The sequence below is a fragment of the Portunus trituberculatus genome, chromosome 33 (assembly GCF_017591435.1).
Source record: "Portunus trituberculatus isolate SZX2019 chromosome 33, ASM1759143v1, whole genome shotgun sequence".
Lineage (NCBI taxonomy): Eukaryota > Metazoa > Arthropoda > Malacostraca > Decapoda > Portunidae > Portunus > Portunus trituberculatus.
Window position 1 is genome coordinate 4,572,232 of NC_059287.1, and position 13,961 is coordinate 4,586,192.

The following is a 13,961-nucleotide window of genomic DNA, read 5'->3' on the forward strand; positions in this document are numbered from 1 at the left end:
ACAAAAAAACTCTAAAAACACTGACTTCATAACATTACGGCCGCAATTCACCGTGAACAGCATAACCTAAACAGTAGGAGTAACCATACCAACGTCAATAACAACGCGAGTACTCTTTCGTAACAACACCACTGTGAGGAGAACAAAATGCCACACAAGCTTCTAGACAAGGACAGTATCCCCCTCACACTCGTGTATCTCACTTCAACTACCTGCTACGCTCTGCAGTGGAAGTTATTGGAGGTTTTAAGGAGGATTCTCGTGTTCCCAGTATTATTTTAAAGACTCCTGCATCTCATCTAGACTACTTGTAACACTGCAGGGGAAGTTATTGGGTTTTTTCAAGAGATATTCGTGTGTTTCTAGTGATATTTTCAAGACTCCTGCATCTTATCTTAACAATTCGTAACACTGCAGTGGAAATTATTGGGGGGCGGTTTCAAGGGAGAATATCAAGATTTCTAGTAATATTTTAAAGATATCATGTATTCTCACACACTTCTGCATCTCATATTGACTACATTTTAACATTCTGCAGTGGAAGTTATTGGAGGTTTCAAGGAAGGCTATCGAGGTTTCTAGTGATATTTTTTAAGATTCCTGCAATTCTCTTAGACTCCTTTATCTAATCTGGACAACTCATAGCACTGCAGGGAAAGTTATTGGGGCTTTTCAAGAGGGATTTTCGTGTTTCTGGTGATATTTTTTAAGACTTTAGCAACTCTTACACACTTGTAACATTGCAGGGGAAGTTATTGGAGGTTTCAAAGGGAATTCTCGTGTTTCTAGTGTTATTTTTAAGACTCCTACAATTCTCTTAGACTCCTACATCTTATCTTGACAATTTATAACACTGCAGGGAAAGTTATTGGTGGTTTCAAAGGAGGTTCTCGTGATTTCTAGCGATATTTTTAAGACTCCTGCAGTTCTCACACACTCCTGCATCTCACCTCGAGTACTTGTAACACTGCAGGGGAAGTTATTGGAGATGTGTGGTTTTCAAGGGTGTTGTCAAGAAGATTCCTATAATGTTCACTTGTTTTCTCATCTGAGCTTCTAAAAACGTTCTGTGGTGTTTAGAGTGATCAAGATTTTTATGGAGCATGATTTGAATGGTGTTTTTATAAGAGAGAGAGAGAGAGAGAGAGAGAGAGAGAGAGAGAGAGAGTGACTGATCTATACAACCTTTGAAAACTGTCATGTGAAACCCAATCTTTACAGGACACAGACTCAAATGCTTTAGTGTGTTCGATAAGGTTACCCAAGAATTGTTTTCTTTGTCTGTCTTGTTTCTTTGGTTAAAAAAAAAAAAATGTGTTAACTTCCTCAGGATCAGAATACCCTCCACTAGGTTTACAATATTCTGAGCTAAAGTCCCCAGTAAATAGGCCTAACCACTGATAAACACACTAATGATCCACAAAATGCTCCACGTTAAGATACAAATGATAAACGTTTGTCAGATTGATTATGCTTTTGTGGTTGATTGAGAGTACGTCAGTCAGCCAGTCAGTTAGCCAGTCAGTCAGTTAGTCAGTTAGTTAGTCATTTAGCCAGCTAGTCAGTCAGTCAGTCAGTCAGTCAGTCAGCCAGTCATTCACTCAGTCAGTCATTCAGCCATCCAGTCAGTCAATCAGTCAGTTGGTCAGTCAGTCAGCCAGTCAGTCAGTTAGTTAGTCATTGAGCCATCTAGTCGTCAGTCAGTCAATCAATTAGTCAGTCAGTCAGTCAGCCAGTCATTGACTCAGACAGTTATTCAGCCATCCAGTCAGTCAGTCACTCAGTTAGTCAGTCAGTCAATCAGCCAGTAAGTCAATCAGTCAGCTAGTCATTCACTCCGTGAGTCATTCAGCCATCCAGCCAGTCAGTCAGCTAGTCAGTCAGTCAACGATCCAAGAACTGTCACGTGTAAGCCTCATGACTTCCTACAGCTTCCCTTCATTTCTTGTTTTGTCCAGTTAGTCTATCAGTCAGTCAGTCCGTCACTCAGTCCGTCAGTCCGTCGGTCACTACCTCAGCCTCCTCACGTGACCTCTGAACCTTCGTCCTCGCCACAAACCATCCGCTGACGGAGGAGACCAGGCGTGACTCAGCTTTCATGTTTACATAACACCGTTCACTCTTTGTCCAGCAGCGTGATGGGTCTGACTCACGCTTATGACCGCTGCCTCTGAGTAATTATACCACTGCTCCAACCCTCAATAAAATTCATAAGATCAGGAGAGAGTGTGGGAAGTTACATGAAGAGATAAACAAACGCAGAAGGGAATAAGGGGCGCTCCAGAAAGATGCAAGAACACATAAGCTAGAATATAGATAACGTTACTCGCATAGGAATATTAGAAATTAATTTATCAGAAGGTATTAGGCCTATACGTGGTAGTATTTGCATTAAACATACCTACTTGTTTCTACTTACTATCATCATCCATAAGTTTGTCCAATATTTAAATGCCCCCTCATGACTCAGCACTAAATCCTAACTGTTGAGTGTACTAACGATTCCATTCATCTACCGCTCCCTTCTATCCGTTTCCAAATGTGTCAGACTTGATCCCATTGTTTCTTAATGTCCTCTCCTGATTACTGAAGTTAGGTAACAGTCTGTACAAATTCTCTTCTTTCTTCTTCTTCTTCTTCTTCTTCTTCTTCTTCTTCTTCTTCTTCTTCTTCTTCTTCTTCTTCTTCTTCTTCTTCTTCTTCTTCTTCTTCTACTACTACTACTACTACTACTACTACTACTACTACTACTACTACTACTACTACTACTACTCTTTTCATTTTCTTCTTTTTAGTAGCAGTAGTAGTAGTAGTAAGTAAATAAGTAAGTAAGTAAGTAAATGTTTATTGCTAATAACTGCCAGTACATAACATAATACGTACAAGTACATAGTGCATATATTAGCCACGGTCCGTCGAGCCGTAGCTCCTTGACGGACGTTCATCACATTAATATAGCGTTAGGTAACAGGTCACAACGCCTCAACAAGTTAAGTTGTGAGGAGGAATCAACAAGTACAATAACAAAAAATAGAAAATAAAAAAAAACAGAAAGCAAAGACATACGATTGTAGAACAAAACGTTAAGTTACACAAATTGATACATTCTGTTGTGAGATTAAAAAAGCTTTAATATCCTTCTTGAATATTTCGAAAGTATTAGTTGTAAGGAGAGTCTTTTCATCAAGAGGCAGACTATTGAAGAGTTTAGGCCCTGAACTAATGATGCTGTTTTTGAATAGTGTAGTTCTAAATACTGGACAAATAAGATTAACGTTATTATTTCTAGTGTTTACAACATTGTCAATTAACTTGTATATCGTGTTTTTTGTTTCAGGTTTTTGAAGATTAGCAATAACATAAAATATTTATGAATACAAGAAAACTTCATCAACTTTGCCTCAGAGAATATATGATTAGTGGAATCAGATTTTTAAGGAAGAAGATGCATCTTAAAATTTTGTTTGGGCAATGGTTAGTCTGTTAAGGAAGGACGGCCATGTGCACGCCCATATCGAAACACAGTACATAAGGTGTGGGTGACAAAGGGTATAATATATGCTGATCATAGCTTCTGTGGTTAAGTTATTGCGAATTCTATACAGGATACCAATAATCTTTGAAATTTTTAGACATGTCTGATCGATGTGGTGTTTGAGATTTAAGTTTTGATCTACGTATGATGACTCTAAGAAATTTAGTGTGGGTGACTTGTTGTATTACTTGACCATGCAGTAGAACAGGATTTATTGAATGTTTTAGTGATCTACTTTGAAAAAATATAATTTTTTTTTTTAAATATTGATTATTAATCTATTTGCATTAACCCATGATTTTATGTTGTTTAATTCCGAAATTAAATTTGAGTGGAGGGAGTCTAGGTTTTTATCCTTTAAGAGAAGTATCGTATCATCAGCATATATTACAAATTCAAGTTTTTTTTACTAGCATTAACAATATCATTGATGTATATAAGAAAAAGTATTGGTCCAAGAACAGAGCCTTGTGGTACACCTTTGTTAATGGATCTTAAAGGAGAATAACAATGATTACAGTACACAGCTTGTTTTCTACAAGTAAGATAGTTCTGAAAAAGCTTTAGTGGTACACCTCTTATTCCTAAATGCTCTAATTTCCGTAGCAGAATCTCATGATCTGAAGTGTCAAGTGCTTTGGATAGATCTATAAATACACCTACTGCATATTTTTTTTCTTCTAAGGCTAAATACACATTGTTAACAAGTTGAAGTAATGCAGACTCAGTGGATCGGTGTGTTCTGAAGCCATGCTGGTATTCTGTTAAAAGTTGTTAGCTTCAACACAATTAGTTATTCGAAAGAAATAATCATCTCAAAAATTTTGTTAAATGCTGGGAGTATGGAAATGAGTCTGTAATTATTTATTTCACATGTGTCACCTGATTTGAAAATAGGAATAACTTTAGCTATTTTGAATTGGTTTGGAATTTTACCAGTTTATAAAGAGAGATTAATGATATGAGTTAAAGGAGTGGCTATAAGGTGTGAGGTGTACTTTGATACTTTAGGTGATATAGCGTCATAGCCAGGGCTATCGGATTTTAAGGAATTTAGGATTTTTTCAACTTCAATTTTATCAGTAGTTGCCAAATATAGGAAAAAGTAAGGTGAATTTCTCAGATAAACTTTGTAGTTACTTTGTTCATTTAAGGCATGTGTATTTTTTAGAAAATGTTCATTGAATTTATTGGCAATGTCATTACAATGTGGTTGTAACTCAATGATGCGCTGAGTGTTGCCTGACCTACTCAAGAGAAAATTTATTGTATACCACTGGCTTTTAGGGTCACCTTATTTACTTGTAAGTTTGTTCTTGTAGTATAAGCTTTTTGCACTCCTTAAGGTTGACGTTAGTGTGTTACGGAAGCGTCTATACTGGTGTCTATAAGTTAATGGCCATTTTTTTGCCAACCTCTCTAAGCGATGCTTTTCTTTGATGCTAGTTTTCAGTGCAGAAGTGATGTAAGGACTATTTGCATGCTTTTTGTTTTGACGGATATTTCTTATAGGAAAATTCGTTTCAAATAATTCACTAAATCTATCGAAAAAACAAGTTGTAAGGCTCTTCAGCGCAAGTTGAGTTTAACATAGAATTCCAGTTAACTAGTGAGATGTCGTTTGCAAACTTTTCCAGGGATACTTTAGTGCAGTGTCTTTCACTGATGTAATGTGGTGTGTGAGTTATTGAGTTAAGCCTGAAATGTGAAACAGTGAAAAAATTATCGGATATATCTGTTTGAATAATGTAATTACCGTTATTCTCTTCTGGTTGGTTCGTCTGTGAGTGTAGCTGAAGTGCTGGTCACTCTGGTTGGTCTTGTTATTAATGAGTAAAGGGAAAAGGAATACATTGAATTTATAAACTCAAAAACATTAGTAGTAGTAGTAGTAGTAGTAGTAGTAGTAGTAGTAGTAGTAGTAGCAGTAACAGTAGTAGTAGTATCATTAGTAGTAGTAGTAGTAGTAGTAGTAGTAGTAGTATCATTATTATTATTAGTAGTAGTAGTAGTAATAGTAGTAGTAGCAGCAGTAGTAGTAGTAGTAGTAGTAGTAGTAGTAGTAGTAGTAGTAGTAGTAGTAGTAGTAGTAGTAATATTTTTCTTCTTTTCCTCCTCTTCTTTCTCCTACTTGTGACCTTTCCAGCTTTAGAACGCTTCGTAGGCCCCGTGATGTCCGTCGTCCTTCTCAGCCAATGGAAGGGACAAAGATGAACACAGTCTTCACACCCACACGTCTCTCAGCTTCTTACCTCTCTGACGTGTTTCCCACTATTTCACCACAAACCTTTTAACCCTCTCAGTACCGCGACCCGTTTTCACATTCATTCTGTTTACTTTTCTGCGATTTCCACACAAATTAAATGATTAGGTGAAAAATTAAGGTACACACGCTCAGCTAAAAGGAAAAAAATAGAAAATGGTAATACTTGTTTAACTTCTCACTAAAATGTCTCCCTTTGGCATTTTCTATTGTTTTAACTGTCTCTCTCTCTCTCTCTCTCTCTCTCTCTCTCTCTCTCTCTCTCTCTCTCTCTCTCTCTTCAACTTTCCTTTTAATTCCATGTTTTCCTCCACCTTTCACCTTCTTTCACTATTGTCTTTTATCTTTTTCGTTTCTTTCATTTTCTCTTCTCTCCAGTTTTCATCTCTCCCTCCATCTTTTCTCTCCAAATCCTTGTTGTTTCCTCAGCCTCTTCCCTTCAGCTTTCCAGTCTTTTTCTCCATATATTGACTCAGTTTCTTCCATCCTTTCATTTCACCTCTCTCTCTCTCTCTCTCTCTCTCTCTCTCTCTCTCTCTCTCTCTCTCTCTCTCTCTCTCTCTCTCTCTCTCTCTCTCTCTGCAGTCTTCTCTCTCTCTCTTTCTCTTGATTCCTTTCTCTGGTTTCCGTCTTCCAAATCTCTCTCTCTCTCTCTCTCTCTCTCTCTCTCTCTCTCTCTCTCTCTCTCTCTCTCTCTCTCTCTCTCTCTCTCTCTCTCTCTCTGCAGTTGTTCTTATCTCTATCTTTCTCTTGATTCCTTTCTCTGGTTTACCGTCTTCCAACTCTCTCTCTCTCTCTCTCTCTCTCTCTCTCTCTCTCTCTCTCTCTCTCTCTCTCTCTCTCTCTCTCTTGCAGTTGTTCTTATCTCTATCTTTCTCTTGATTCCTTTCTCTGGTTTACCGTCTTCCAACACTCTCTCTCTCTCTCTCTCTCTCTCTCTCTCTCTCTCTCTCTCTCTCTCTCTCTCTCTCTCTGCATGAAGGCCTTGTATAACTTGTAAGGTTGGTTAGGCTTTTTCTTTCATCGTCTGCTGGTTTCTCTCCTTTCCTTTCTATTGATTTTGTTGTGTAATGCTGAGTGTGTGTGTGTGTGTGTGTGTGTTGTAGAACGTGGTTATGTAGCATTTCTAATGATTTTCACTTTGCATATATGGTAGAGAGAGAGAGAGAGAGAGAGAGAGAGAGAGAGAGAGAGAGAGAGAGAGAGTTAAGATGAAGCGATGGTACAAATGGAGAGAACTAATAGAGAGAGAGAGAGAGAGAGAGAGTGGAAAGCTGAAAGGAAAGAAGCGGAGGAAACAACAAGAATTTAGAGGGAAAGGATGGAGGGAAGAATGGAAACTGGAGAGAAATAAAAGAATAAGATAACGAAAAGATAGAAACAATAACGAAAGAAGGTGAAAAGGGAAAGAAAGTAAGGAATGAAAAGGAAAGTTGAACAGAAAGAGAGAGAGAGAGAGAGAGAGAGAGAGAGAGAGAGAGAGAGAGAGAGAGAGAGAGAGAGAGAAAATAAAAGTAAAGCAAAAGCCACATGAACGAGAAATAGAGAAATAGAATAAAGAAAAACTGCAGAAAATATGCAAAACAACTGGAAACAGAATATGGAAAGGATGAAAGGAAGAAAACAAAATAATAGAAAAAGACGAAAGGTTAACATGAATTGGTGGAAAGAGAGAAGGACATTTGACATTTGCACCATTTTCATCCACGTCACCCTCCATCCATCACCGTTTCACAGTAAACTTCACCTCCACCCAATACCTTTCCTCATCCATGGACGACTGATCATACATGCCTTCTTTGTACGCGTATCCTCAGTGCCAGGGTGCCAGAGAGCCTTGCCGTGCCCGTGTCAAGGTCCGTATTTCGCAACACTTCTCTCGTTGTGACTGTTTCTTCAAGGCCACAGAGATAATGAGGTGGATTCTCAAGGGGCATTTCTCTCGTCTAAAATGTGGAAATATTGTTAATCTGTCACTAGAACTATGAAAACACCTATATAAACTCTTATCACTTCAGTTAGTCTTTAGAATCTAGATTTTGAAAGGTCACAGAAATGATCAGCTGGATTTTCAGGGTGTTTCTCCAGTATATAATGTGGAAATACTGTTAATGAATCACTAGAAATAAAAACACTCTTAGAAACCCTTGTCACTTCATCTAGAGCCTTTAGAATCTAGATTTTCCAATGCCACAGAAATTATCAGCCTTATTCTCAGGGGTATTTCTCCGGTTCATAATTCAGAAATATTGTTAATCTATTTCCAGAACCCTAGAAACACCCTTGAAAAACCGTGTCATGTCAATTAGAACCCTTAGAATCTAGATTTTCCAAGGCTACAGAGATTATTAAGGGTGTTTCTCCTGTTCATGGGGTGTAAATATTGTTAATCTATCACTAGAAATATAACACCTTTGCAAACCCGTTTCACTTCAGCTAGACCCTTTCAAATGTAGTGGGTTGTCACAGAAGCGTTTTAAAAGGGTTTCTATGACACTGCCGCGTCTTTTATCCCAGCTGTGTGCCACTTACCCAACAGTGCCATTAATATTAAAGACAGGGGAGGGATCTAATGCTGAAAGGTTACGGAGGAGGAGGAGGAGCAGGAGGAGAAAGACGAGAAAGAGGAGGAATAGGAAAAAGAAAAGAAAAAGGAGATGAAGATTAATATGGTAGTTACATATCAAAAAATATAAAAGAAAGACAAAAAATAAGAAAAGGAAGAAAGAAAAGAAAAAGGAAAATGATTAATATAGTAGTTACATATTAGAAAGGAAAGAAGAAAGATAAACAAAAGAATAAGAAAAGGAAGAAGAAAAGAAAGAGGAAGAAGAGTGATACAGTAGTTACATCTTAGGAAGGACAAAGAAGAAAGACAAAGAGGAATAGGAAGAGAAAGACAAAGAAAAGAAAGAAGAAGATTGATAAAATAGTTACACATTAGGAAGACAAAAAAGAATGACAGGAAGAGGAAGAGAAAGAAAAAAAAGAAAAGAAAGAGGAAGAAGATTAATACAGTAGGAAGAAGACAGAAGAAAGACAAAAAGAGGTAAAAGAAAAGAAATAGAGGAAGAAGATTAATAAAGTTGTTACGTATTAGGAAGATAAAAAAGAAAGACAGAAAGAGGAAGAGAAAGAAAAGAAAAAGAAAGAGAAAGAGAATTAATACAAGTGTTACGTATGAGGAAGGAGACAAAAGATATTTTCGATAGTCATTTAAAGATACACAGAAATATAGCAAATAATGAATGAAAATAGCTTGATAGATAATAAGACCAGTAAATTCATAAAACAGACAGGGAGTAATCTCAATTTTTTCCTTACACTTCCAATACATAACTTAAAAACATCTTACACGTTTCTATACATTTTATTTAAGCTCTTGTGAATCGGGAGCTTTGAAACAAGATGAGATAAATTAACTGTAGTGTAGTTGTGTGTTTTTAAGAGATTCACACGTGTTGACCAGCGGGCTTTTTTGCACCTTTCCCTATTTTTTTTTTTTTTATTCTTATTTTTATCCTCCTTATTTTTCTTGTCTTCTTTCGTAATGTGGAAGTACAGCAATACAAATTTACGTGAACGAATTCCAAAATATCTCCTTCAAAACTTCTAAGAACCTCAAACATTTCCATCAAATCACGAGAATTTATCAGATACTTGGGAACTGGAGTATATTGACGTAAGGAGGTATGTACATCAATACACGCTCATAATGTACGAAGTTGGTCTAGGTCCTCGCCCTTTAACTCTCAGCTGATGTTCCTCGCCTCTCGGTCAGTCAGTCAGTGTGGCATTGAACGTGATCGAGGTAGGACGTGCGCACTTTACTCTCAAGGCACAGTGCAATATGAGAAAGGCGTCAGTGTGTCTGGCTCTTAATCAAGGAATGTTTGGCGGAAGAGTTAAAGTTCGCTCGTGTGTTGATAATGTGAAATGCGTGTTTGCATACTATTACCTAATCTTGTGCTTGGCGCGGTGGTAAAGCGTCCTGCTGTGTGTGTTTCTGTGCATATAGAAGTGTTACAGTGACATTTGATTGGTGTGTTGCGTTCAGTTATTGGTGATGTAACGATGAGATTGGTGTGTGTTTGTGTTTTCTGATTCCTCTCCTCTATTTCCATTTTTTTCTTTTTTTTTCTGGTCCTTTCTTTTATTTATTGTGTTCTGCGTGTCCTTGTTTCCTTCATTCTGTCATTCATTCTTTTTTCATGAGTTATTGGTGACGTATGCTTGTCTTCCCCGATTCCTTGTCACTACTTCCATTATTTTGTCGTTTTTTTCAGTATTATCATTATTTTCTGCATGTCCTTCTTTCTTTCTTTCTTTTGTTATTTTTTCATTGAGTTATTGGTGATGTAACGATAAAACTTCTGTATGTTTGTTTGTTTATCTTATTCCTTTTCACTACTTCCATTATTTAGTCGTTTCTTTCATTGTTATTGTTTTCCGCGTGTTTTTCTTTCCTTCTTTCCTTCATTCTTCTTTTCATCGAGTTATTGGTGATGTAATGACGAGATTACTGTATATTTGTCTTTTCTAATTCCTTTTCTTTCTTTCCTTTTCCCTTTCTTTTATTTATTATTGTGTTCTGCATGTCTTTTTTTTTTTTTTTCCTTTCATTTTTCATCTCCATTTGTCCTTATTTATTTGTATTTCTTAATTTCTTCTCATATATCTCTCATTTAAATGGTTTTGTTTATTTCTTTTGTTTTCGTCCTCATTCATCTATTTAACCTCATTATTACTCATGTTCTCTAACCCTTCCTCTTTATTTTGTTTATTTTCTCTGTTCCTAAATTTATCCTCTTTAATCATGCTGCTTTTTGTTATTTTCTTTATATCTTGCTCGGTTTATTGATCTTCCTTCGTCCTCATTTCGTCTTCGTCCCCTGCTCCTTTACGTATACTGTGTGTGTGTGTGTGTGTGTGTGTGTGTGTGTGTGTGTGTGTGTGTGCGTATGTGCGTACGTGCGTTTTCACGATAATTATCCATGTTATCTTATTCTACAGCTTATACATTATAAAACGCCTACACACACACACACACACACACACACACACACACACACACACACACACACACACACACACACACACACACACACACAGGATGAAATAATACCGAAGCTTAAAGGAACACCACCAACAACAGTAGCAACAGCAACAGCAACAGCAACAACAGCAACCACAGCAACAACAATAACAACACACACACACACACACACACACACACACACACACACACACACACACCACAGATTTAAAAGAATATATATATATATCTCACCACAGTACGAATATAAATTAACAAAATGAAATAGAATAAATAAAAAGAAGTCTTAAAATAAAAAGTAGAAATGATTCCCTTTAATCCAGACCTGTTTATCTACCCAGGCATTTCAAGGTCACCAAAATATTATTCTCTTCCCGCCTCGTACTGTACCTACTAAGACTTTGAAGGGAACCCAAGCGAACACAAAGAAAAACACAAACATTACCTCTGTTGTTGATCCACGAGGGTATGTGTGTGCTACGCTCCTTTACGTAAATCAAGAGAGAGAGAGAGAGAGAGAGAGAGAGAGAGAGAGAGAGGGGGGGGGGAAGAGAAGGAGGAGTGAGAAACTGTCAGGAAAGTTAAAGGTATTGATCGTGTGGTGTTAAGAGAGAGAGAGAGAGAGAGAGAGAGAGAGAGAGAGAGGGAGAGGGAAGCGAGAGAGAAATATACACCGCACATACTGAAATACTTGGATGATTATTATGACCAGAGAGAGAGAGAGAGAGAGAATTATTATTAGACAAGGAGTGCAGCCAAAGACGTCGCTACATAGAAAACATTATAACTTACTGTATCAATCACCATCAACATCACCACCACCACTACCACTACCACCATCAACAACAACTACAACAACAACAACAACAACAACACTTTTCTCAGAAGATGCAGAGAGAGAGAGAGAGAGAGAGAAATACATTGTTGCTTAGAGGTGCGTCTCTCTCTCTCTCTCTCTCTCTCTCTCTCTCTCTCTCTCTCATTTCTCCTTAATTTTTTGTGTAGTTTACTTTTTTTTCAATTCCTTTACGTATAATTCTAATGAAGGAAGATTATAATTATTTAGGTGAGGTGAGGTTAGGTGAGGTTGGGTTAAGATAAGCTCAAGGTCAAAGTGTATCACTATGTTTTGAGCTTGAGTTTGTTCACCTCTCTCTCTCTCTCTCTCTCTCTCTCTCTCTCTCTCTCTCTCTCTCTCTCTCTCTCTCTCTCTCTCTCTCTCTTAATTCCTCGTTCTCTCCACTCATCATTCCTTTCTCTGGTTTACCTCCTTCCAACACTCTCTCTCTCTCTCTCTCTCTCTCTCTCTCTCTCTCTCTCTCTCTCTCTCTCTCTCTCTCTCTCTCTCTTGCAATTGTTCTTATCTGTATCTTTCTCTTGATTCCTCATTCTCTTTACTATTATCCTTGGTTTACCTCCTTCCAACTCTCTCTCTCTCTCTCTCTCTCTCTCTCTCTCTCTCTCTCTCTCTCTCTCTCTCTCTCTCTCTCTCAAGGCGCATATATACAAAAAGAGTGAGTGAAACATTGTGAAGGTATTTCCTCCTCACTCACCTTCACCCTTGCACCTGGAAAACAAAGAAGGTGCAGCTGAGGGTACGTTGCTCCCTTCACTGCTGTTGCTGCTACTGCTACTACTACTACTACTACTACTACTACTACTACTACTACTACTACTACTACTACTACTGCTGCTGCTGGTGCTGGTGCTGCTGCTGTTGCTGTTGCTGCTGACCACCACCACCACCACCACCACTGCCACTACTACTACTCCTACTACTACTACTACTACTACTACTACTACTACTACTACTACTACTACTACTACTACTACTACTACTACTGCTACGAGTACAATTTAATGCGACGTTCAGTTTGTATTTCCTGTGATTGACATGACTCTTGTCTCTTCCTCGTTCCTTGTTCTTCCTTGAGAGAGAGAGAGAGAGAGAGAGAGAGAGAGAGAGATTCATTCACTTGTCCTTTTCCTCTTCCTCCACATCCCCCTCCTCCTCTTCCTCTTCCTCCTCTGTGTCTGTTTATATTTGTTATCATCATTATCATCTTTACTTCCATTACCATTACACACACACACACACACACACACACACACACACACACACACACGTAATGAACTGCCTCACGCACACCCACACAAACGCACGCAAGCTACTTGTATGTATACCATTACTGTAATTGCGCGCGAGTTTCAACAAATGCAGTACATATTTCGTTTTTATTTTTATTATTATTTTTGTTATTATTATTATTATTATTATTATTATTATTATTATTATTATTACTGAACTATGAGTGCCAACTGAAATAAAGAATGTGTTTTGTCTCGTAAGGAAAGGAGGGAAGATGAGATACAATATTTGCATCACTGATTAATACACCTGTGAAACTGTATACACCTTTATAAAGAGACTCCAGGCAAGATGGTTACCTCCTCGTCAACTTCAGTCAGACAGGTGTGTGTGTGTGTGTGTGTGTGTGTGTGTATTTTGGTCTCATTTTGTAGTAGTAGTAGTATAGTAGTAGTAGTAGTCCCAGTACCACGAGCCTATAGCCTTGCTTCGGCGTCAATACTAATCAGTCTATTTACACGCTATTTACATATCCTCACCGCCTCTTCCTCTTCCTCCTCGCAGGGGTGGCTGGGCCGGGCTAAGATGGGCTCCAGCACCTCCGGCTTGAGAAAATTTTGGCTTCTTCTCTGGAAAAATTGGATTCTGCAGCGACGGCGGAAGGTAAGAGAGAGAGAGAGAGAGAGAGAGAGAGAGAGAGAGAGAGAGAGAGAGACATTTGATAAAAAAATAGTAATAATGAAAAAACAAAGAATCTGTGAAAACAAGAGAGAGAGAGAGAGAGAGAGAGAGAGTATGGGTTCGTGGAAACTGATCACGCATTCTTCCTCCTCTTCGTCCTCCTTGTCCTCGTCCTCTTCCTCTTCCTCTTTCTCTCCGTCGTAATCTTCTTCGCTGATTCCTTTGTCCTCTGTGTGACTTTTTCTTGTTTTTCTTTGTTCCCTTTCTTTGCTTCTTTTGTACCCATCATTCACTCTCTTTATCTTCTTTATGCAGAGAGAGAGAGAGAGAGCTAGGT

At 38.0% G+C, this 13,961-nt stretch overlaps 1 protein-coding gene across 3 annotated transcripts in view; it reads left to right on the forward strand.

Annotated features, from left to right (window-relative positions):
- The window catches only part of LOC123512235 (phospholipid-transporting ATPase ABCA3-like), a 137,657-nt gene that overhangs the window by 20,932 nt on the left and 102,764 nt on the right, over positions 1-13,961 (forward strand). For 2 of the 3 annotated variants that reach the window (XM_045268493.1, XM_045268494.1), the window contains exon 2: positions 13,508-13,606. In XM_045268493.1, coding sequence (XP_045124428.1) covers positions 13,529-13,606 — 78 coding nt within the window. In that variant the 5' untranslated portion in view covers positions 13,508-13,528. Of the gene's footprint in view, positions 1-13,183; positions 13,328-13,507; positions 13,607-13,961 lie in introns of those variants that run through there. The other variant, XM_045268492.1, reaches the window with a different exon arrangement.